The sequence below is a fragment of the Lutjanus erythropterus genome, chromosome 17, assembly GCF_056507025.1.
Source record: "Lutjanus erythropterus isolate fLutEry1 chromosome 17, fLutEry1.hap2, whole genome shotgun sequence".
Taxonomy (NCBI): domain Eukaryota; kingdom Metazoa; phylum Chordata; class Actinopteri; order Lutjaniformes; family Lutjanidae; genus Lutjanus; species Lutjanus erythropterus.
Genome location: NC_139333.1, coordinates 26,941,409 through 26,968,086, shown reverse-complemented (window position 1 = coordinate 26,968,086; position 26,678 = coordinate 26,941,409). Strand labels below are relative to the sequence as shown.

Here is a 26,678-nt window from a genome sequence, read left to right as displayed (position 1 = left end):
GTGTGTATTACAGACAACAGATGGTGGTAAACATGCCCCTGGTTGTACTGCTGTAATGTACTACTGAAACATATTTACTAGGGATGTGCACGATTAGTCAACTACACGATTAAACATGGCCACCCTCGCTAGTCGGCACCAGAAATACTAGTTGGTTAAATTATTTATCAATATTTTATTCCTGTACAATACAAGTTAACTGTTGCCTCGAAGGTGTTGTGCAGCTGCCCGCCACTACATGTGGCAGCAGATGGCGGCCCCTCTCTCCGTACGCATACGCCGCGATGGTCCAGGCAACCCCGGATGTTTTTATCAACAGAGTCTGACACACGACAGCTCGTAAAAACCAGCACCGTTGGGCTCAGGAAGAGTAACTGCCTCAGGGGTACTAGACTGGTGGTGGGTAGTAGGGATCCAAATAAATAAATAAAGAAAGAAAGAACTGACTAGAGCTGAAACAGATGATTAATTGATCAGTTGATCTATAGAAAATTAAAAATGCCCTGTGGAGTTCTTTTTTTTCCTTTGATTTTCCAACAAATTGCATTGTGTGTCTTTGAGGTCCAAAAAAAAAAGAAGCAGTGAATCCATTTCCTTCCCCATTTTTTTTTTTATTTAACATTTCAAATGAATCATAGTGCTGCAACTGACAATTATTTTCATTGTCCAGCAATTTGTTGATTATTATTATTATTCAATTAGTTTTTTGGTCCAGAAAATGTCAGAGAATTATGAAAAATGTCTTTAGTGATTCACAAAACCAATAATTATGTCCTAAAATGTCTTGACTTTTTTCCCAAAACCCAGACATATTCAGTTTCTGTCATAGAAGACAAAAGAAACTTGAACATATTCACATTCAACAGAGAAGTTTGACTTAATTAAACTGATGAATTTATTATCAAAATAATTGGCAATTAATTGAATAGTTGACAACTAATCATTTAATCATTGCAGCTCTATTAATCAATCACAGAAATAATAATTTGTTGCAGTAGTTGCAACCCTTGAACTCCCCCGCCCCATTTATTCATTAAATTCTTTAAAACATTTTCTATTATTTTGTGCAGCCTTCTATTATCACCCAGTTACTTCTGATTTATTATTCGAATTTCTGAAATATTATTATGAATATTACATATTTGTGAGGTTTGTCATTTTTTGTATTTGTATTAAAAAGTAAATATTTCTTATCCTTTATTTCACCAGCGCCAAAAAAATAAATAAATAAATTAAAAATCAGCAAACTTTGGATGTGAGCCATATGTCAGTTGCCATGGAGAGAGGCCCATGGAAACAGTTGCTTTTCAGAGTTTTTATACTTGCCAAAGGTGTTGTGTGCTATAGTATATTTTTAGACTACAGCACTGAAAGAAAGCACAAAGGTAGTCAATTCTGTAGCCTTCATACTGCTCTGAAATTCATCTTTGACAATTGATTATATGACTCAGTATAGCTGAAAGGTCAGGGCAATAAACGCTAAATACAAAATTTGCAAATTACGCACAAGAATTCTGCAACTCAGAGAAAAAATGGTAACAAAATAGAAGAGAGAGAAAGTCACGACATAGCAGACAGATACAATGTCAGTTTTAACATCACAGCTTCCTCTGAGAACAGAGGAGGCACATTTCCTCTCTTCAGAATCCAGCGGTGTGATCATTACAAAAAAGTTAAACCTTCCTCTTTTGATCTGCCAAAGTGTTCACACACCCACTGAAGTTTCTGTGGAGGTGATAGCTGCGGATGATAACTAAAACACTCTGCAGGTTCAGAGGGGATCAGAGGATTAGAGATCGTGTTTCTGCTGAGGTCTGGCAGGAGGCAGATCAGTTCTGGACGGTTAAGCAGAGAGGATGCAGTGCTAGCCTCACGCTAAGTAGCCTGCAACTCACAAGAGGGCTACACAGAAGAACCCACAGATTACTGACCTTTTTCATGTCAGTCAGGGTCGACAAAAACAAGATTTTATTTATCACTGCACAATTTACTGCCTCAGGACACGAGGGACACTACTCAGACAGTACACTCACACACAGATAAGGGTTCCAAAAGGGTTCTTCCTGAAGGGCTAAGGCACTACCTGAACCATTAGCTTCTGAAGAACCCTTCATATGAAGAAAGGATTAGTCAAGGGTTCCATTATGAAACCTCTTTATCCACAGATCCTTTTTTGGAAGAAAGAGTTCTTTAAGGTGTGTTGAAATCCTTGAGAATGCTTTCATCACGGGTTCTTGGGACCATGATAGAAAATGGTTCTGAGTAGAACCCCCTGGGTGGGTTCTAGATAAAAACCCTTCAAATATTAAAGGGTTCTTTGTAGAACCCCCTGGGTGGGTTTTACATAAAAATAGAAAAGGTAATAGAAATCCCCACGGTGGGTCTTCAAGGATTGTTTAAATCCTTGGAGAACTCTTTATCAAGAGTTCTTGGTACCATAATGAAAAAGGGTAAAAGGGTTCTTGGCAGAATCTCCTGGGTGGGTTCTAGATAAAACCTTTGAAATCTAAGAGGGCTCTTGGTAGAACTTCCTTTGTAGATTCTAAATAAATCCCTTAAAATATAAAAGGGTTCTTGGTAGAACCCCCTGGGTGCATTCTAGATGAAACCCTTGGAATATTAAAACAGTACTTGTTAGAACCTCTTAGGTGGGTTCTTGTTAGCACCCTTAGAGGGTGGAAAGATTCTGGATAGAACTCCCAGATAGAGTTCCGGTTAGAACCATTACCCCATATAAGGGTTCTCCTTTAGAACCTCTTATTGGGGGTTCTGTGTGAAACCTTCCACAGATGGTCCCAGGTATAACCCTGTATGTTGGGTTCCGGGTAGAACTCCTTGAAAGGGTTTCCAGAAACCAAAAATGGTTCGACTATGGAGACGGGCTGAAATGCCCTTTGGTTCTTGTTAGCACCTTTATTTTTCAGAGCGTCTATATAAAAAAATAAGGTTCTTTATTCCTTTTAGGCGTTTTCATTTTGCTCCTCATGCTCAGACGAACCCCCTGTGGCCTCGCAGTGAAAGCCGACTACCCGAGACGTAACACTCGGCACGTCTGATAAACCGACTGCAACACAGAGAGCAATTAAGGCGGCGGCTCGGGATACACGAGGGGGGAGTCTCTCCTCTCGTCATCGCCGCTGCTCTGACAAGCGCCGACAGTTAATGTGATGTGGATGGCTGAGCTTGGATTTATGAAATATTCATTTTAACACAGAGGGAAGGTGGGGGTGGCCTATGTATAATTTATAACATCTGTATTTATGTTGGATTGTGAGCCTTTTTTAGCCACTCTCCCAGTTGCCATTTCTTAAAGTGGTAATGATTGGACTGCTCTGTACAGGGTAGAGATCTTAGTGTTGTCGACGCAGGATCGCACACAGGAGGATGTGGAGCAATCACCAGTAATGTGCCGAGGCCTGATTGTAATAAATTTCAGGTCGGGCGGATTGACCACGAGAGTGGAAAGATGAGGTGAGTAAGAGCATGTGAAGAAAGGAGTGAAGGATGGAGAGACCGGCAGGATTAAATGGAGCTGTGAAGGAGCCTCCAACCCTCCTCTCACCCCAGTCCTTTCCTCCAGACACTCCCCCTCCTCAAAGGAGGAGAGGTTATGGTAATTTAAAGGGCTAAAATGAGAGCGCAGCTACAGAAAAACACAATGTCCTCCCAACATGACCAGGAGGCGGCACCACATGGGGCCACTCAACCTGATTTAGAGGATACCTTTGGTATTTTTCAACCTGGAGCCTATTTTCCCATGTTTTTGTTTCTGAGTGACTAATGGGCACAACTATTTTTGAAAATGATCAAGTGTTCAGGAGAGCGGTGCAGCCTTCAAAGGCAAAACTAAGCCACGCAATATTTGACCAATTTCAAAAATCCCCATTAGTCACTTAGAAACAAAAACATGGTGCCCCTTAGTTTGTCTCCTCCTCTCTCTTGCCTGAGTGTTTAGCTCTGTTATCGTTTGGATAGTTAATTACAAAGTTGCTTGTACTAACTGATGGTCAAATCTATCCTCTCTGACAAGTTTCTCATGTTTCATAGCCTACAGTGTATTTTCTCTGTCCTGAAAAATGTGTCTTAGTGTCTCCTCCTCCTCTTTAATCACTCATTGTCTTATGTTTCACAAATTATTTCACTTTTAAGAGATTGTTACGGGCGCCTTACAATTTTCTGAGGAAAATGATTGCTCAGGACTTTCTAGCAACACACAAGGGAACACTTGAGTAGCTATGGGCAAATACTTGGAGATTAAAGAGTTTTCCGTTAAACAACCCTAAAGAAATCCTTACAGTGATTTTATGCAACTACTTTTTTCCTAAGGCATCCTCAGATGAAGATTTTAGGGAAACCTTACCCTAAGTGCCTTTAAGCCACTGGGCACAGGTTTAAAAATACATAAGTTACCCTTTCAGTCAGGTTGAGATGCCCCTTGTGGTGCCACCTCCTGTCCACGTTGGGAGAACATTGTGTTTTTCTGTAGCTGCACTCTCATTTTAACCCTTTAAGTTACCACACCTTCTCCTCCTTTAAGAAACTGTGCACACTCACAGATTGTGTTATTTTTGTTGTTTGATGGCTTGAGCTAAGTGGTATTATTATAAATCCATGAGGGGAACGGAGGGGCGAGAAGTCTGTCTGAGCCTCAGTCATCGGCTGACAGTCCTGGCACTGTGGTCCCGACTGGCATAAGGCAGTGTGGTGTGCCAGGTGCTGATAAGGGGATTGCTTGGCGCAGCAGATCAGACTCAGGCTGGGATGTTTGTTTGAGTAACAGCACGGCAGATACAGGAGTCAATGCTGCTGTCACACCACTATTTGATTTTGTGTGTGTCAGAGAGTTCATATAACATGAGTGAGCACGTGTGTGTGAAGCAGCCCGGCCTTAACATTGACGGAAGATTAAATATGGCTGCTCAGACACCTCTGCTGCGATGTTTGTTTTGGTGGAAAAGCTGCAATTCCTCTGGGCTTTCCCTTCGTTATCAAAGCCTGCTCATCCTGCGAGATGCAAGATAGGATTCTCCAGAGGGAGAGGAGGAGGGAACACCCGTCTGGTGTGTCTGTGGGAAGAGCCCGCAAAGGGTCGCACGGATCGATGCAAAGGTCAACCAATCAAACCACTACAGGGGCTAATTCAGCTGGACAACCCTTTCATGTCTGAGAGCGTGGAGATAACCCTTGAGAAACGGTGGACATGAAAGCAACATGGTGTGGAGGAATCTGCCAACGTGACTCTAATGTAATGACAGGATGGGTAAAAAGATCCCCCTCCACTCGAAAATGTGTATTTCTTATTTGCTTATGTCTGCAAAACTGTCAGACCTTGTATATACAGCGTGTATCTGCGCAAGGTTTGTCACTAGAGAGGTGTTCCTCTGATGAAGGGGGTGTCACCTCCCTAAAATCTGAGATTTAATTGGCCTATCACAGCTATATTAGCCTATATTGCTATCACTGTGTATCTTGTCTACATACTTGCCAACCCTCCTGATTTTCCCAGGAGACTCCTGTTTCCCCTCTTTCCTCCTGGGATCCAAATCTCTTTTTCCCCCACTATCACAACCTAAGATAGTGTAAGAAGTCCTGTTTCTCAAAAAAAGGAAAGGGAAATGCATTTTGTAAAATCTGCCAAATCAATAAATGAATTAAAGAAAACTGATGAATAGTAGTTTATGGCAGAGAAGCACGCAAGTTCACACCAGAGGAGCAACTTATTCTGTGGGACTAATTCTCTTTCCTGAGAATTAGAAGAAAAATTAAAAGAATAACATAAAAATGGTGTTGCAGTGTACTAATTTTGTTATTTTCATTCTTTAAAAGTCACAAAAATGCTGAATAAAATTTCTGAAACTCAAAATTTTGCTTTTGAAATCATCCCTATTTTTGAGATGTCTCAAGGTTGGTTTGTTTCTCCAGCATGCACCATTATGAAAGCTTTTTTTTTTTTTTTTTTATGAAACTCTGCACTTTACCTGTATTATGTACGTTATATTGTTATGAATTATGTTATAGTCATTTGTAAAACTTATGAAAAGTGTGATGTGCTTTTTTGTTTTACTTTTAATGTAGGACAACCGTGTTAACCTAAATATTATTCAGAGCAGAGCATTTTTACTTACTTTAAAACGTGTCTGGTGGGGAACTTTAAGTGTCAATCACATGGTTCCCAGGTGTGGGATTAAATGCTTTGAGTGCTCAGATGATGAACGCAGAGTGAGTTTCTACACACATACACCAACAGTGTTTCTGAGCTTCCTGTCTGTCAGGCAGAGATGGTATTTTCATGCAGCGTGTCCGTGATTCGACAGCCAGACTCCACGTTTACAAACCAATCTCTCCCCCATCTCTCAAAGTGACAAAGTTTTGCTCTGCACGCTGATCCGACACATGTCAGATCGGATCATGCATGCACGATGATCACACCAAGATACCAGCCCTCTCGCCCGAAGGTGTCATCAAACCGCTGACACATGACGGGCTTACTAACTAATGAGACGCACAAACAGTGATCAATATTCATAGTACATCATCTACAATACATCCAGCAGAGGGGAAACACTGATGCTCACAGAGCAATGAGATAAGAAAACATCCTGATTTGTTCTGGGTAGAACAGAATCAAGCAAAACTGTCAATACAATAGAATTTTGCTGATAGATTTTGATTTGTATCGTTTTATTCTGATTATTTGTTCCTGCTGTTTAACTTTTGTTTTATTTGGTGTGTTGTGTTCAGCGGATACTGGAGCAAACAGCTTAAATATTCATGCTTAACACAAAGTTTTCAGATAAAATCTATAAAAGTATGAGGACTTAATAAGTATTCACACCTTCCTACTCCTTTCTGGAGATGAATTATTCAGTTATGTTGTTTGCTGTATATGTTGTTAATTTCATTGGTTATTCTTGTTCTGTTTTTTCTCACTTACATATATTTTCTACATGTTGAAAATTAATGTAAATCTAAGCCTTGGAGAGCAAGAGAGAAGCTGCAATTACTGCCAAATAAATACTTGAAGTCACTTCAGATAAAAGTTTAAGCCACATTTAAGAAATGTAATGCACAAAATAATTGACTTCAACATATTTTGACCTCTAAAACACGACAGCATGAACACAATTATGCTGTAGCAGATATTTTTAATGTATGAAAACACTGCAATTATCTGTTCCCACATAATTCCTGAGCTGCAAACCAACAACAACAAACAGATTTGGCTTAATGATAATGTAATGACAAATTTGCTTTGTACTTGTGCTTTTTAATCAGATATGAAGAGTGTCTGAGTCACTGTCCAAAACTCTGAAACATTTCAAATTATAAATCTCTCCACTTATCCATTGAACAACTTTACAAGAGCTGTGTGGGTGAAAACTCAGACAGAGAAAGAGACATTCACCCTGAGATATAAAGAGACTAATAATACAAGATTAGATTAGCTCCAAAAATACCACCGTACTTGTACAAAAATTTGACTAGAGTTTTTCTACTCTCCGAGGTTATTTGTATGCAGAACAAGGGCGGGTGAATTTCAATGAGAGCGCGGTTTGGGCCTTGAAACCAGAACGTCCTCGTGGTCTTGTTTAAAGGCCCTCATCAGATAATGGTTGTTGATGAATGGCAATCAGAGGTATTCACAATGACAGATGTTTGCAAATAGGAGTTCTTTCATTCTCATTAAATGCTGAAAAAAAGGCTTGTGTTCATTTGGTTAATTGGTTCAAATTCAAGGATAAATCAGGCAGAGACAAAACATGATTAACCAAAAGAAGAATGTAATGAATCAGTGACTATGGCGGGCTTCTCAATAGCTTTCTCAAAAAAATTCTAAGCAAGAATGCATCAGTGTTTTGCAGTTTCAAGCCGTCATGTCAGTATCTGAGATCATAAACTACCACGAGGTAGTCGGGGTCTTACCTTCTGGAGGAAGAGGACGATTCTCTGGACCATCTCGGCTCGCTGCTCTTCCAGGCTGAAGAGGGTACGCGGTGTGCGGATGAAGACCTTGGTTTTGCCGTAGGCCACGTCGTGGTCAAAGCCGCACCCCTGCAGGAGCCTCTTCACTGCGTCTTTGTCTGATGGCAAGTCGTGGTTTGGCCACGTAAACTCTGAGATCATCTTGTATCTGCAGGAAGGACAAAGTGGTCGTATGCAGCAGTATTAAAAAGCTAAATAAAAGACACGGAAGGATCTGGATTACTATATATCAACAGACACTCAACTTTCTGCACACATTCTCAATGTTTTGGGAATCAACTTTGTTGTTAGTTGATACTAATCTCTACAAATAGATATCTGCATATAAATGTAGAATCTGTAGGCAAAGGACAAAATTTTGGCATCAGAAGCAATCTGGTTTCTGTTTGCAGTCAGAGTGGTATTGACCAATGATGTTTGAGCAGGCTTTGGATGCATGCAGGCAAACAGTCGGTGTGGAGAGCAAATAGACAGAATACACTGGCCAAAATGCAATCTCAGAACTCATCGCCTATAGTCTGATGACAATTTAGCTTCCTATCTGCTCAGAGAGATTAGTCTCCAACTTTAGGTTTGTGTCTCAAGTTGCTAATCTCACTGTCAACAACGGCTGGCGCACAGGAGAGGAAATCTTGGCTTGGATGTCCGCTGGCTACACCAGAAGCCCCAAAACATTGGCCATTCCCCCCGAGGCTAAATGATCATCAGATTGTAGCCGCTGGGTTCTGAGATTGGTTTCATACTGGCTTACAATTTGTTGGATTTGCCACCATGTGATGATGGACTTTGCTACATCAACGACTGGCTGATGAAAACACAAATGTTTAGCTTCTTAAAAGCCAAATAAGCCATGCCCGCAGTGTGGCTACTGGATTGCCATGAAATTTTGTACACAAGCTAATGGTCCCCAGACAGTGTATCCTCCTGACTTTGGTGTTCCACTGACTTTTCATCTAGTGCCACCAGAACAGATTAGCGTGAAATTTGGTCCAGACATTCATGTTTTCCTTTGATAAATTGTAATAACTTTGGTGAGCATTTAACTTTTAATGCAGCACCATCATCAGGTCAAACACCTGCAAAAACTGATGACATTCCCACCAGCCTCAGCTGTACTTTGCATTCAGTGCTAATTAGCATTTAGCCCCAGGCACCACTGTGCATGTACAGCCTCACAGACCTGCTAGCATGACTCTAGAATCACAGGGCATTTTTACACCTGTAGTTTGTTTGCTCTGGTCTAAATCAGTTGATGAGCTTGTAATTTTGGAGCATTCTTTTTTTTTTTTTTTACCTTGGTTTGGTTTCTTTTGACACAAAGAACAAAGCAAAGCTGCTTATTGGTCACATGTGTCTGAGGCAGGAGCAAGAAAGTAAATACAGGAATAAGATCCTGTTTTCAGAACTAGTGCATATTTCTGTGAGACAAACTGCCATGCAAATTAACAAGGAGCAGCAGCAGAGTTGGCATTTGCTCACAACTGTGGTAATTATCTGGGCAATACACCAGGCAAAACTATACCAGCAGAATCCTGAGTGCACTTTGAGGAAACATGCTTCACACTTTTATCACTTACTGCATTCAGACGAGCCGTTTAGCTCAAACTTGTTGGGTCAAATCATGTTCCAACCGATTATTGCAATATGATTTACAATATTAGAGGTAATAATCATTTTGATTGAGAAACATGTTAAAATGACTATGGTGTGATTTTCTTTGCAGGATTCTGTACCAAATGCAGGTGTTTTTTAAGTCAGGACAGGACATCTTTGCCTCACAACATTCAGTAATTAAAAAGTTTTGCCTTTAACAAATTGAACCTCCTGCAATTTTCAAATTGCAGGAAAAATAAAATTTCAATTACTTGTGTAGCCACAAACACAAACAAACCCCTCCAGAGTTTGCTTGGGACCACACTGAGACCACCTCCTCTCATGAATATCTGTTCAGTTGTTTTAGTCTGAGCTTCAGAGCTTCATGCCTGCCCAAATGAATCGCACCAGGGGGGAAAAATAACCCGAGTCAAACACTTGAAGTCTTGTTATAACTGCGATTTTGCTGCTAAAAGGACACAGACATGGTCAGTGCGGCAGAAATCACACTGATGAAGTACACTCATTTTGTAATTTCTTGGCAGTTGAAAAAACTGTCTGCAGCAAGCTTGTTTAAAATGGGTTTTATTTCTTTTTTCCTCAGATCATATTATATCTGAAGGAGAAAAAAGTGGGCCCTTGAATACTGTACTGTATAGTGCCATATAGATCTTCTTAATTACTAAGTAAGCATGGGACTTTGCTCCTGGCGTGGTGCCATGGAAATTACTTCATTTAGTACATGAAAAAGGGGATTAATTACTGAATAGTGCACCTGCAGCCCAACGCAAGGGGGTACAGGGTCAAATTACACTCATTAGAGACCTTTCAGCACTTTAAGTCGACTGAAATACAGCAGCTTCAGAGAAAGCTTTTAAGGCCTTACATGCTGTTTCTCAAGAGCCAACCTTATGCTTTTTAAGACTTGTGAAAGCCTTTTGCATCGAGTCACAGCGCTGACACTAAATTTAATCATAAACTGGCGAATTTACAGTAAAAATGCTTATGGAGGATGGTCAACAGAGCTGAAAAACAGTGTGTGCTGCTGTTATGCAATATGATTCCTTCCTGTATTAGTATATGCTCCAACAAAAGCAAGGCTCTTGTTGTTTGTGTGGGATGTTTGACACTGCAAAACAAAAAAATCACTTTCCAACACAGGAGGAAGAAGGATGTCTTTTGAACAGGACGGTGACAAAGCATCACCGCTACCATGAATTTAAAGCATTTTCTACATTTTTAAAGAATTTTTTCACACGTCAAAAACTACAAAGCAGAGAAAAACCTAACATTCGTGTGAAAAAAACCTTGAAATAATCGAGATTATGAGGCCATTCCAAGACAGCGGTGATACTCTCTGTGTTCCAAAATCCGAGCACTTGTCAACAGACTGCGCTCCCGTGTCATTTCACAGCCGACCCACTGGCAAGGCTGTGATGTAAGACCCAGTCCAAATACATCATCGAGGGGGATTGGAGTGACAGAGTTGGATGACTTGTTAGCACATTACGCAAAAGACTCATTACCTAATCCTCCGTTCAGCACGACGGTTTCCTACGAGGGCAGTGGGCAAATGTGACAGCTGGAGAACAAGGGCGAGACCACAACGAGTGTGTGTGTATAGTATCTGTACAGTAAAGGGTGTGTTTGTGTGATTGTGGGCCATTAAGACGGACCAATCTCAGGCAAAAAGTACCATTAGAACAACTCAAAAGCAGCCTGTCAGGCTTAAGATCTCATCTGTTACACAACGGTCACAGCATGTGTGCAATATGTGAGAGAAGCTTTCTGGGTCTTTGCTCGCACTTGGCCTCCACAGGGAAACATGAGGTGACGTCCAAGAGTCCAAGGACCCGCATCTGTCCATTTCTCGTCTCTGAAGTCTGGCCCTGATCTCAATGAGCCCTGACCCTCTGTCTTCTGTCTATTTTTGTTGTGAGGCACGACTGAACACTCTTATGAAAGAACCTGTACGCGAGGCTTCACATTGTCAAAATTAGAAATATTTATTGCTGCAAGTGATGATTACTTTCATGAATTAATTGTTTAGACTATGAAATGACACAAAAATGTGAAATACTGACCTTGTGAAAGTGCTTTTCTTTAATTTGCATTATTATTTTCTGATCTATTGTTTGCCTCTTTATCAAGCGAGTACTTGCTGCTAATTGTCTTTTTAATTGATTTTCACAAAACAATTACTTGGCCATCATAAAGTACATTCTATATTAACCAAATCAGATTATATTGTTTTTGCTTCCACAAGGCAAAATGAAAAGGAACCAGACTTATTTAAATGTGCCAAATGTTTCAAAAGCAATAAATATTTGTTTTTGTTTATAAGAAAAAATACTGAGATCAGTGAAATTTCATAAATGCCTGATGTATCAAATATGATAGAAAAAAAATATTAATTTTGGAAAAACTTTCTGGCATTTTTTGATATTTCAGGCTTTACAGGGAACATACATGCAGAAATATTATCAACAAAATTTATTTCAAGTATCAAAAGTAAAGGTGCTCAACTATTCTGTTCTATTCTATTCTATTCTATGCTATTATATTATATTATATTATATTATATTATATTATATTATATTATAGGGTCATTATTACTGTTATGAATGTGTAGGAAACTGAAATACATTTTTACATGAAAAGTAACTAATATTAGTATTCCTGAAGTACCTCAGAATTGTACTTGAGTAAATGTACTTAGTAAACTTTCCACCACTGCAGAAGATTCATGACTTGTTCCAACTGTGACTCCCTCCAAATCCAGGGCAAAAACTTTTTTCAAATAGTTTCTGCCCTTTATTGTTTTATACTGAATTTCCTGTTTGCTCAAATGCATTATGTAAAACACCTTATATTGCCTTTATTTATAAAATGCGCTATACTAATAAACTTGCCTTGCTTTTTATATATTTCAGTCTGATCTTCTAAACTAATTTAAAGGTCCAGTGTGTACGATTTAGGTGGAAATGGAATAAAATATTCATAAGTAAGCTCATTAGTGTATAATCACCTGAAAGTAAGAATCATTGTGTTTCTGCTACCTTAAAATGAGCCCTTTATATCCACAGAGGGGCAAAAATAACAGATTTTTGTGCCTCTTACATATCAATGTTAGTATCACCCTCAGAAATCCATTATCGGCTCCACTTACAAGCAGATTTGTTCTAATTGGGATGTAAACAGACTTGTAATGTCAGCTTCGAGAACTTATGAATAAAACATGAGTTACTAACACGAGTTATCGACTAGCAATTGTTTGCTATTTTACCACATTGAAATGGGGTAATTTCTGCAGCACAATGACAATATTTTACCACAATATCTCTCTCTAGTATTTATAATCCAGCCTGCTTTTAATCAAGCTCAGAGGAGAAAAATATTATGCTTGTAAACTGACAAACTGAAAAAATTACTGTTAAACCAAAAGATGATGATGATGAAGGGGGTCATTTTGTAAAGGCTGCTGGATACATAACTGATTAGCAGCTAAGATTTGATTAGATTGGAGCTGATTAGGGTTACACAACACATACTCACACCCCACAGTCAGGACTTGTCATTTAACATCCTTCATGGCGGCTCGATGTGCAGCTTCAGGGGGTTTCGGGCTTCGTGTTTGTCCAGAACACTTAAATATAAAGTGTGTGAGGTGAGGGAGGAGGTGTTACTCAATCACTTCTCACATTCAGATTTTAAAGCAAACATTTAACCTTCAAGTCACGACCCTAATAAGACCGGACGATACATCAAATTATGAAATATGACTATAATTTGGGTAATTTTTCCTCAAGGGCTTAAATCCACTGAACCAAATTAATCTACAGCAGAACTGACCAGCAGCATTAATACGTGTCATGTAAACGGTCTGTTGCAGGGGCCCAAGCTTCTTAACCGCGTCATCCGGATGCTAAAGTAACACCCAACTGCTGCAAAGCTTTTTTTTTCATGTCCATTCATTCTGCTCAAAGACGGCATTTCTGCACAGATGCAGATAAAGATCAGGCTGCACTAAAATTCTGACTCATGCGACCCAAACATTTCCAATAACGTCAGAGCGCTCCGTCTCCTAGGAAACGTAACAAACTTTAAACTAAATCAGAGTTTCAGAAAATGTATTTATTATTTATTGCTGTTTCCAGAAATCCAGATTGCATTAACCTGGAGGTCAGATTCCCTATCAGAAATTACAAACTGTATGCTCTGAGAGAAGATCACCTTTGTCCTGAAAAACAGATATGATGCATTTTATTGAATATGTAGAAACATTACCTTTATCAGCTGTGGATTCGCTGGAACCCTTGACCTGGCTCCACATATAAATAAAGTTTTATAACAAGATTCAAGAACCAAGACCACGTCTCAGACAGTTTTATTTGCGCACAACGAATACTTAAACGCACCTCATCTGTTTCCACATCCCTCCCTCCCCGACCCCTCTTTTTTTTCCTTCTTCTTCTTTTTCTTCTTCTTCTTCTTCTTCTTCTTCTTCTTCTTCTTCTTCTTCTTCTTCTTCTTCTTCTTCTTCTTCTTCTCTTCGCTTTAATAAAGAAGCCAAAGGGGCTCTGAACTCCAGAAGACTGCAAGAGCCACCATAGTCTCAGCCCCACCTGGTTCTAACCAGTCCTCTGGCCACCAGCCGACTCCACCGTACCAATCCGTCTGTCCAACACCTTACACCCTACATCCCATCCACCATTTCCTCCTTCCTGTACATCCCTCACCCAACACCCTCTCATCCCTCTCCCTTCATCCCTCTATCCCTCAAATCCTAACCGCTTCCCCCCTTCCCTCCTTCCCTTCATCCCACATCCCCCTTCCAGACCCCTACCTCACCATCCAAGCTCTCCTCCATCCTTCATAACCAATAAAATGTTCACATTGGCGTGGTCTTTGTTAGTGGCCATTTTTCATTTTTATAGACAAAACAATTAATAAAAAACAGAAATAAAAACATTTAATGGGAGCAAATAATACCTCACTGAAACAGGGTTTATCAAAAGTGCTTAGAATGAATATTAAGTTGTGGTTACCTCTGTAGGAAGCGTGGGTATGTCTGTCTGTAGGCGAAGCCGGCACGCCGCACTCTGACGTTCTCCAGCAGCCCGAGGTACTCCACCTGATGGCGGCATCGCTCCTGCTCGAACAGTAGAGGCGACTTGACATCATTGGGCTTGATGCAGCGAACATAGTAGGGTTCCTACAGACGGCAACAGGGGGTGACAGCGTGTTTACATTTACTGAATCTGAATTTAATCTGTCTTCAACCTGCAAACTGAGAGAATTTAAATATCATCTGTCCCGCCTCTGAACTCTCATTTCATTCCTCTGCTCCATGCAGTATTCACAGACCACCTGTTAGCTTTATCGCAAAGGTGCGTTTGTTTTAAGTCCTGTCCAGCATGTGAGGGTGGTGGGTTCATAGTCGCACTGTGTTAATAGGATACAATAACGCTGACATGGGGACAGTGTGCAGAGTGATCCTAGAACTGCAGCAGAAACAGAGAGGTAGCCTAGTTTGAGGGCACAAAAAGGTCTACAGTGATGTGAAGTGTGTGTAAACTCCCACAGTGGGCAGTGTAAACACCACATCAGGATTTGAGAGGTGGATCACTGGCCTTTATGTGTTTAGCCTCTACTGCACTCCTGGATGCAACACTTCCAAAATGGTTTATCCGTCCCCTCACCTTGGAGGCGAGATTCTCCACCAACAAGATCATGGAGTTTTTGAAGAGTGTTGCGGCTGTCAGCGGCCGTTTTGTGACCTCAGTGATGCTCAGTTTGCCTTCAGGCCACATCCCCTTCAGTACCGGGTTAGAACTGGACGGACGAAAGAAAAAAAAGGTCGAGTTGGATAAGCACAGAAAACAACACTTACATGACAGAAAAATCAGAGCACAATCTAGTGTTTCTGGCCTCCAGCGGAAAGAGGTTTTCAAGTGCAAAAATTATAATGATTGAGGTCTGTCTGAATGACTCCTAGCTTGTAAAATTTGAATTTTAATGCAGACTCTGGGTACAACCCCAAACCAAAAGGTGCTACCATTATGTCGTAATCACCCATGTTAAAACATTTTTGGCTGCTATCCAAATCTCCTGCCTTTGACCCATGTGGAGAGTATCATAAAATGCACATTAGACAGGTCAGGAATTACTAGACCTCACATTTATATTCAGCAGAGCAAAAACACCAGAGGATTGGATTGGAGGAGGAGGAGGAAGAGGAGGAGGATAAGAGCGAGCTGAGAGGAGATTAGTCGTACTCGCCCCGTCCTGTGTTTTTTTTCTACAGAGGTGTCATGTAATCAAAGTGCTGCAAGGAAGAGTGTGTGTGGAGGTGATTGAAGCGGTGTGTATTACTGTGTGTGTGTGTGTATCACCTGTTGTACAGCAGTCTCTTGAAATCCTGGAACAGAGTGTCTTTGTTCTTATCTATGAAACCGACCACTGAGTACCTGGGAAGAGAAAGAAGCAGGTAAATGCACTTCGGTTCTGTTTGCACACACTGTCCTGCTCACTGTCTTTAACCTGTAATGTCATAACTACATGATTACTTTGATTTTTACTTAAATCAAACTCTGAGTCATCCTGAAGAAAAGTTTGCACACAGTGGCCACTTTATTAGGTACACCTTTCGAATACTGGGTATTAGTAATAATAAATATATATGTACAAGCAGTGAAGGTTGCATAGTTTGTGAGTATTGCAGGTTCAACAAGGTGCTGGAAACGTTAAATGTTGAGATGATGGCATCAGGCAGCGGCTGCAGATTCTGCTGCTGAGATCTGGTGACCGTGCCGGATGGTGGAGAACCCCAAACTCATTGTCATGTTTGTGGAGGAAGACATTTGAAGACGCTGCTGTACTAAAGTGTAGTCAAAGCTGATGGAAAACGGGCCTCATGCAAAAACCCCTCGTTCAAATAGATTTCTTCTTAAGTGGTTTGTATGAATGATTTAGGAGAACTTGTCGTATTCCCTAATTTTTTTTGGATCTTGCATTTTCTTTCAGAAACTAACACAATTTACAAGGTCCAGACAGGGGCTGCGACTAATTTTCATAGTAAATTAATGTGTCAATTATTTTCTGGATTAATCGATTAGATCAACCACCAACTATTTCTTGTGAGAAAATAAAGAAAGAACACAGAATGAGAGGTGTATGGGTGTATAATTTGTGAGATAATCTAAATATAGCCTCATGTTAACATACACTCTAATTTCATGTGTGCTGTTAGTGATGAACCTGCTATAAATACAACAGAGCTGTTACACACCACGCTGTGAGATGGTCTAAGTGGCTCAGGGATCAATCAGGCCAGTCGGGCCCTGCTCCTCTGCTCTGAGTCCTCCCCTGGGTGGCAGACACTTAGCCCGCACAAATGGGCTCAACACGTCTCCCTGAGAGCACTTTTTGGGGGCTTAGCATGTGTGATTTATTCATTTCAACGATGCACAAGTACTTTGGGGATTGGGAAGCGGTGCTGTCATTTTGGGGGATGTCATTCAATGAAGATGTAGCTGAAATGTTCAAGTGTGTGCATCAGTGTGTGTGTGTGTGTGTGTGTGTGTGCTTAAGTGTGTGTCCTTAAGTTTTGAATGTCAAGTAGGGGCAAATTGTCGGCTGTTCCACGCTGAACAAACAGGGTTATTTTTGATGCCAATTACAGCGTGGATATTTGTTCGTCCGATGATTCAGCACATGTTCACTGGGCGCTCAGTATAATAGAAATCATGTCTTAAATTAGCACCAGGGTCTGAAGAAAACTCTTGTCACGTGTCTGAAAGTTTTATGAGCATAAAAATAACCCTTGATCTGCTATTCCTCATTCACACTGATACAAGATTTATCCATTTTGGGTTATTTTCTGCAGAAAAGCTGACAGCCTGTTTGATCTTTTCCCCTCAGTGTGCACATTTAAAAATGCAACTGAAAATGTTGCAGTGCATTTGAATGAAATGTTTTGGGTCTGACTGAAGAGAGTGGTGTTTAATTTAACTGAGTTCATAATGTGACCTCGGACTGACATTGCTCTTGAGCACGGTCATAATATTCTGGCTGCCACTGTTACATCTGTGTTTTATTTAAAGTTTCAGCTGTGTTCCTGAAGTTACAGTGCAGTATTATTTCTCTGATAAAATGTATTTACAATTTAAAGAGTAATTCAAGACCGTTACCCCTGGTGGTAGGAAAAGAAAGATATTAGGTGGGTATTAAGTTACTCTTTATGGTTTCCGAGCCTCTACATGAAACAACTGTTTTCAGCTAAAAAGAAGAGCTTTTAAGTTAAAGCCGAGATGATCATGTTGTCTTTGTCTAAAATCAAACAGCTACATATTTATACATACTAACTAGAAGAGTGCCCTCAGTGGGGTGCAGATCTCTGTCGGGTAACAGATGCTGAAGCATCTACTGCAATGCCACCAAAATTGCCAGATGCAACCAGCGTAGATTTGCAAAATTTTGATTTTTTTTTTTTTTTGCATAGTATAGTGTAAATTTTCTTTATTATATATAGCATTGTGTAACAGTATTGTAAAAGGTTTTTTAAAAATTGTGAATCACTGCAACCAAACGAGGTCCTTGATCATACAGTCATAAATGTTCACAAAAAACATGAATCTGATGGGTCATGTAGTTGGTCTATCCCTGGTTGTTTTTTGGGAATGTTTTTTTTTTTCATTTTAATTTAAAGGAGCAGTCTGTAGGATTTAGTGGCATCTAGCAGTGAAATAGCAGAACAGCAGATTTTAACCAACTCAAGGGGTGGGGATGCACACATACACCTGTACATACACAAAGCATGAACTCCACCAGGTGTGATAATGTGTAATAATTTTTGCATGTGGATGAAAACCCATTCTTTGAACCCCCATAAGACAGTATTACATTATAATTTTAGTCATGCATAGAAATGGAAATTCCCCAAATAGTGTTTGCTATATTTTACATGAAGTGATCAAGGGCATTATATAAAGTAAGAGATCAAATGAATTATGCATCCCACCTCAGAAAGTAACTCTGTGTTGGCAAACATTGAAATACAGAGTGCTGCATTTACAAAGAAGCTGTGGTTATGAGAAGAACATAAATAAAGTGTGAGTGGGTCATGCTCCTGTGTCCCCAAAACAACCATCAACTTCCATTAATGAACCCCGACTCCCATCTGCTGAAGTGAAGCGGCCAAAAGTACAAGACTGCGGTTTCAGCAGGCGGCTCTGAGGCATGAATATGTAAAAAAGTACAAATGTGGGAAAAGAGCATGAATCACTGGTAAAAGCTCTTCCTGAATAAATAAAACTTTAAGATACTTACACCACATCTCCTGCATAGTGCCTGATGCGAAAGTCTCTGTCAAACTCCAGGCTCTTGTCAGTCGGTGAGAGCTGCAGACAGACAGACAGACAGACAGACAGACAGACAGACAGACAGACAGAAGTGAGTGAACAGTTATGAAACCTTTAGTCAACTTAAAAACATTCAACATTTATCTGGGGAATGATATTTGTTATGCTGGTGCAGCTGTCAGTACTACATCAGTGTTTACTTTGCTATTAATTAATGGAAGTATTCAAATTCTAAAAACTCATTATCATTTATAAATCTGAAGAACTAATGAGCAAATTGCAAGTCAATTGAAACGTCTCCTCTCTGGCCTGGTTATGGCCATGTAACAACAACAACTACTTCAGACATAATCAGACAGAGTATAAGATGTGCACAAAACAAACTTCCTCAACCTTTTCAGCCTAAACTTTAAAGAAAGCGTGCCTTCACCCAGTGTTTTCTGGCTGCCCTTTGTCCTGAATAAATAACGTCTGACCAATGTCTTTGAAAAACGTGAGGGATCTTGCACAAACAAACGTAAACAGCTATTTTGCTGCTGTCAGACCTGCGTTCTTTGCAAACCATGATAAATTATGCAAAAAGCCATCATTGTAGCATTTGAACATTTAAAACTGAGAGCTTTTGATGAATATACACAATAACAAATATTCAACGTGCCTACCTGGCATCTGGCACGGTTTATGTTTCATTGTTTCAGAATTTGTTAAAACCTGAGAGTTGCACACTGTCGACCCTCGGTCTCAAGTTAAGATGTTTTCAGAATGCATTTTTACAAATGCTCTTATAATGGTTTTTAACTTCAGTCTGTAACTTCTGTGACTCTTTTGCTATTTTTTTATCCACACCTGCTGCTTGGTTTGCCTCAGTTTGACTTTTAATTCCTGTAAATTCTTCACAATAAAAGTCGCCCATTATTTTGTTATCTAAAAGCTTTTATTATGAAATAGCAAAATCAGGAAATGTCGTTTTTTCATCAGCAGCAACTTAAAACGACTCCTGTCAGCTGAAAGAGAACATGAAGCAGTCAATTAAAGCACTGAGAGCTGAACAAACAGACACGTTTAAAAAATCTGCTCTCCTGCACACGTGACTTGTCTCCCAATTTGCAAGTGCACATCAGAAAAAAGAAAGGCAAACAGGTCTACTGTCAATCACCTGTTTTCACAGGGTTTACCTGTTTTAAAAAAAACCTGCATATATGCGATTAAACTTACTTATAGCTCTTGTCACTACATAAGTAGGTGGCAAATTCTAATCTAATGTGACAAATATGACAGCTAACCTGGAGCAGAGGAGGAGAAGCTTCCAATAATAAATGTGGGCTCTAAATCTGGCTTCAATATCATTTGCAAGCTTGTTTTGTCCTTTCTGAAGTTGCAGATGTGTGGCTTTCCCACACATTTTGAGTAAATTGTCCATCTTGTGAATATATGCTCAATTGAATTTCAAGCCTCCGTGGATTCTTAAGTGGTCCTTTTGTCATTCCTCCATCCAGGTTAAGCCGAAGAATGATTCTTAAAACTGTTCGAGGTGCTGCAATATCAAAGGCAGTGACGCGGAAAACACCAATGTCAGGGAGGATAAAGCCTGACAGAAAGGAGGAGAAGGAGGAGCAGAGCAAGACAGGGAGGAATTTGCATGACGTGATGAATAAAATTCAAGAATGGGGACAGCGGAGACGTGAAACGAGGGCTGAGGAAGAGGAGGATGAAGAGAGGAGGTGAATTAAACGTGATGGGAAGAGACAAGCTAAAAAAAAAGTTTTAAAGTGTGTGATATTGATGCCTGTATGTAGGGCAGTTAGCAGGAGAGAAGCATGAATGGAGATGTAGGGAGGTCTGTCACAGCCTCGCATCAGCTTCTGCTGATGATTCGGCTTCCTGCCACTAAAAGTATTACGCTGACATCAGAGATTAGAGGAAGACAGAAGTGGAGAGAGGTATCCCGCGCTGTCATGAGAATCCCAAGAAAAGAGAGAAGTGATTAGCATGTAAGAAAAAGGAGGACACGAGTGGAGGAAGCAGCCAGATTAAAGCTTTGGAGAGCAATGAGGACTGATGTCTAAATGGTAATACAGGTACAGAAGTACAGACAGATATTTAATTCAGCCAAAAGCATGTGGATATCCCTGTGCACCATTGATCTGGCCCTTTAAATCGCCCCGTAGTTCCCATCAGGACTAGATGCACAGGGCAATTTGATTTTAGGGGAGATTACATGCTGCAATTATTTCTTAATGAGCAACAGCTCCTTGATCCGCCCAGCACTTCTGAGCAGCACACAGCACACACATGTTGCCAGGTTCAGTCACTGAGCAAAGGTTTTGGTCTCTGCACAGGCATGATGGTATCAAAACTGGCAACGTCACGGTGATGAGAGACAGAACCTTTTTCCAATTACTACTGCAGAGAGAAACTTTTTATATACAAAAACGCAGACCACAGTTAATCCATGTCTAAAAAAACAATTTCCCCCGTGGTATCAAAATTGGTTTTGATTATAATTTTTTTTTCAAGGCATTCCAGTTGTCATGACAACAATAATTTGCATGCAAAATAGGTCTACCAAACAGGGGACTGCAAAATCAACCTGCAGTGACACTTTAAAAGTAGCTCAATTGTTTTTGTCTGAATGGGAGCAAATCCCCGCAGCCAGGATCCAAAATGCTGTGTGTGTCCACATACTTCTGGCCATATGGTGCCCTTGAGTTGCAGAAAACGTGGACACTGGTGTGGAGGAGCAGAAGGAAAGCAGGGCCAACAAATAAAACTTTTACAGCAACACTGCCTTCCACCTGGATGCTATTTTCATCAGCAGAGCCAATACACTGTGTTCCATCACTTTGGGTCTTTGTGAAAATGTTGAATGAGTCACTGAAGCACTCAGAGCTCTCAGACACACACACACACACACACACGCACACATGCACACACACACACACTCTCAGACAATGAAAGAAGGAACAGTCTCTTATGAGAGGAAATGTTGTACACACAATAAAAACCTTGGAGAAACAGCCAGATTTACATCAGAGAGCTGAATGAATCAGTCAGCCTTGATTCAGGTCCAAAACCACACAGGACACAAAAGTAAATCTCTGACAGATCCAAGAGAAATTCCTCAGAGAAATCACAAAACTATTTACCTCCCCAGCACTTCAGAAATCCACTGAAGCACTGAAGTGCTTCCAGTAAAATTCTCTGAAGTTTTTATTGCAAACAGTAACTCACTCTGCAAACAAACTGAAGAAAACGTTATTAAAAAAGATTATCTACGATACCGTGCTGCATAATTTAGTGGCTCGAACATTATTTGATTAAGATACTCAAGATCTTAATTTCAGGCCTGTGTGGACTTTCGCAAGACGAGCCAATAATCTATCTGGAAATTAAGACCGCACACACGTTTTCAGAGGATGAATAAATAAAACACTTACAGGAGAAATATACGTGAATGCATGCAAACACACAGAACAGAGAGACAAACAGATGCACTGTCAGACAGACAGCCTGCATCTGCTGGAAGCCGCACTGTCCCTCATCCATCACAATCAGTCACACTCCAACACACACACACACACACACACACACACACACACACACACACACACACACACACACACGAGCAGACACACGTCTTGGCAGCTTTATTATTAGCACCTCCTCTGTGTTTGGGATTCAGCCTAATGTTAAGACCGAGGGTGTGATGGTGATGGCTGTGTTTTTGTTGCGTGTGAGTGTGTGTGCGAGTTTCGAGGGCAAACTAACAGAAACAAGGTCAGAATAATGAGAGGAGGAAGTGGGGAAGGGAGGAACATGAGCAAGAGCCAGCAGGCAGAGAGAGATATTCTAAGACTTTCAATTCAGAGGAAATAATTGACAGCTGGAACAGATCACAGACCAATACTGATCAAGTCTATTTATATTACAGCATTTATTCCTCTTCAGAATATTACACTATATCCTACACAATGGAGCTGGAACAACTAGTGGATTAAGATCAGACATTTATTCAACAAAAATGTCAATAATCATGAATTGTTCTAAAAAGTTAAAGTTTAAACTATTTTTTTAAATCATCCTCACTTTGTGCCAAGCATTCCTCTCCATCACCTACAAAAGAAAATCATTTTTTAAATTCTGGAACAGCAGTTTAGATAACAAAACAGACATCCAGACAAAAGCAGGTTTCCTTCCTCTGGCGACCACAGAATATTTCAATATTCAAAACTTTTTACATTTTGGGAGAGGCAAATTGTGCACACATGAGCAATGAAAAGTATGTCAGGGGGATATTTGAAAGAAAAATATATTGAAGATCACTGTGTTTTTCTACAATAAAACAACATTACTGCAGGGGAATTCAATCAATACCTAAGGGCTGCACATATTTAATCCAGTTGGTCAAGAATTTAATGAATGCATTTTCGTTCAGACAAAGAGAAGTAGTTTTTATACAGCAGTGAATTCAGGCCATCTTTTCCAAAACATATATGCCATTTACTATATCTATCCTTTATACCAGACATATTTTCTTCAGGATGCTTTGCCTGAAAATCAGTAGAAAAAGATGTGTGTGTATATATATATATATATATATATATATATATATATATATATATATATATATATATATATATATATATATATATATATATATATACATACATATATATATATATATGTATACACACACACACACACACATATATATATATATATATACACACATCATATAAAATATATTGCTTTACTAAACTTTCAATTCTAATTATTCTGTCTTGTCATCAGAAATGTGTTCTTGACAGACAGCAGCCAAGTGGAGAATAAAGTTTTAACAGGTAGAACAGAAATTTAATGGGCATCTGTCAAAACCCTGACACCAGCTGCTAAAATCTGTGCAGGGAGGGAAAAAAAAGTAAAAATAACTGTAGAGTAATACACTTATCCCCCAGTTGTTTTAGCAGAAATGCTAGTGAGGCTAATTCAGGCAGTAAAGCAATGATTATGTTGAACAGCTTCAGGCGTAGCGCTCCATGAATGTAAAGCAGGACAGGACCGAAGAAGAGCAAATTCAGCAAACTTTCCCAGCCTGGATTAATGTCTGAAAATTAACTACCAGTAGCACGTGCTGCAGCATCATTATTTCCCCCAATTAATTGTTTGATCTATTAAAATGTCAACCCAGTGAAAAACTGTTGAGGTTCCATGTAGGCCGAGGAGGTACTGATACTGCTAAACGGTTAGATTTAATTTGTTTTTTTTTGTCTTTATATTTGCAAAGCCTCTTTTCTTAATATCTAAATATTCTCAAGAATTCACATAAACAAAATGACAAATGGATATCGCCTCACCAGTCACGACACATCACCAGGTAGAGACAAACATGTTTTGTTTTGTACTGTTAGCTGGTTAATGTTCCCTTGGATGCAGCGACATAAAATAGATCAGTTTCTGTAGCTGAAGAAGCAAACGACAACCTCAGTGAGTGATGAGGAAATATGACCCTGAACAGATAAAATCTGGACTCATAGAAAGCACATGAATGAACAGCGTGTTGAATGTTGTGAAATCGCATCACAGCCAAGTTTAATTTGTCTCATTTAGTGGAGAAGGTGGTCCATGATATTACAACAATGAGAAGGGGGCCTTAATTTGGAAAAGGTAGAGAACCCCTGAACTTACTAATTCAGCTCTACTGTATACTGTATATTTGACAGATTTCTTTAAAAAAACAAAAAAAATTATTAAGTCCTCTACAGCCATCTCAACCTTCATATGAGCCTCGTCTCTCATCTAAAAATGGAGCACTAATAGCTAGACAGATAAATTAACAGATTAATTAAGCAGATTCAGGCACAGTAACTACATTTACATGCATAAAACATTCCAGTTTACACAATATTTCTGTTTACATAGCTAATGAAAATGAATATGTCACTAATATTCCTGTTTACATGCAGATGTGCAGCCTCTCATTTACCCAATTATGTATGACCTACAGTCTTTCATAATGTTTAAAAGTAGGCGTGTTTCTCTGTCTGATGTGGGCTTTACTTTTGTGCAAACATCTCTAATCCAGCCTTGCAAACTGCCATATTTATAGCTTCTATATAATCACATATTTACTGTGTATTGTGCTATATTCAAGTGTGATCCACCTCTTGTCTCCTTTTGTATGCAGACCAGCTTTTCCAGTCAAATTCAAGCACTTTTCAAGCATTTCAAGGTGCATTTTCCAGCACATTACAGCCATAGGCCTTAACTCTGAAAGAACAGATTTTTTAAAATTCATGTTATCGTGAAAGATTCCAAAAGAGATGCAGATTCTGAATGCACAAAATGCACAAAAAATGCTCCTAAAGTCTGAATAATCATTGGAAAACACAACATTTGGAATAAGCCCTAATTGGGAATATCCAAATGGAATATCCTGTTTACATGAATGAATTCTGAATATTGTCATATTCAGATTAATAGTGCATGTAAAGGCAGTGAGAAAGTAGACTGAAGTAAGACAGAAAGAAGAGCAAAGTGACACGTAATAAAAAATAATTAGCTCACGAGTAGCACAGAGATGACAAGCATGAAGGTTAGTTTTCAATTTTATTAAATATAATGAAGACAAAGGCAGAGCAGAGCAGGTAGGGCGTTGACAGGAACATATAAATTAGATGCAGAGAAAAACAGGCGGGAAGGTGAGAAGGCGAGAGACGGAGAAAATAACAGGAACGTGGTGGACTGACTGTACAGTAGCAGCACCCGGCGTTAATGTGACGGCAAGAGTTCATAAGATGCTTCTGTTCACCTTCTGCTCTCTTTACTGTGATGTGTGTTAAGATGTTGTTTGCAGAGAAAAAACCACAGCATTAACTGTAGAAATGGAAGCACAGGATCCTGACTGTTCTTTTTCCTGCCTCATGTAGAAAATATACAGCGGCATATTGAGGCCACAGATGGCCATGACGTTGACCCAAAGCCCTCTGCAGTGACAGAAGCACCACTTGAACGCCATACCTCACGTCATATGCGTCATGTACATTATCTAACATAAAGGTGGGTGACGGATTAATAAGAAAACTTAGAAACATGCATGGAAAATATCGTGGGATGCAGCCATACAAGGCTCGAGAGGTCTGTGGCGTGACTCATAAGCAACGGCCTCTACAGTCACCATAAGGTAACCTATTTGCACACCTACAGAGTGAGATGTTAGACAGCGCTCTCCTCCACCATCACCAAATCACCTTTTAAAGGATGATCGTCATCTGTCAAAGGTCAGGATAGAACAACACCATACGAAGACACTTTATTCAGGTGTCTTGTTCTCAGACTTTATCAAAGAACAGGCACAATACTAATCTTTAAATTATTTTTATTGGTCAAACTGTTGATAGGATCTTAGTATACGTGTAAATTATCTGGAAAACCGTTTCTCTCAGTTCTCAGTTGAGAAATGAGCACATAAAATAACCAGATCTGTGTGTCTGTTTTTGTGACCTAATGCAATAAATTATCAGACAAATTATCATATTTTGTCACACTGATACGACAATCCTTTAAATCAAATATTGCCATAAAACAGGCCTGCATATTGATTTACTGGCTCAAGCCTCATAAACTTAGAGATATTAAAGGAATAGGGAATAATATGGAAAAATCTCTGACTGTTGACAAATTAATACCGTCTCAGGTTTCGTTCATGAATGCACTCTCCTCCAGTTACTAACAAATGTTGAA

General features: G+C 39.7%; 1 protein-coding gene across 1 annotated transcript in view; it reads right to left on the bottom strand.

The window, feature by feature from the left end:
- Positions 1-26,678, bottom strand: part of myo1d (myosin 1D) — a 148,093-nt gene that overhangs the window by 69,887 nt on the left and 51,528 nt on the right. Inside the window, exons 12-16 of the mRNA XM_084740389.1 lie at positions 18,907-18,977; positions 15,972-16,046; positions 15,279-15,411; positions 14,625-14,791; positions 7,924-8,131 (exon numbers count right to left, since the gene is read on the bottom strand). Coding sequence (XP_084596515.1) covers positions 7,924-8,131; positions 14,625-14,791; positions 15,279-15,411; positions 15,972-16,046; positions 18,907-18,977 — 654 coding nt within the window. The remainder of the gene's footprint in view (positions 1-7,923; positions 8,132-14,624; positions 14,792-15,278; positions 15,412-15,971; positions 16,047-18,906; positions 18,978-26,678) is intronic.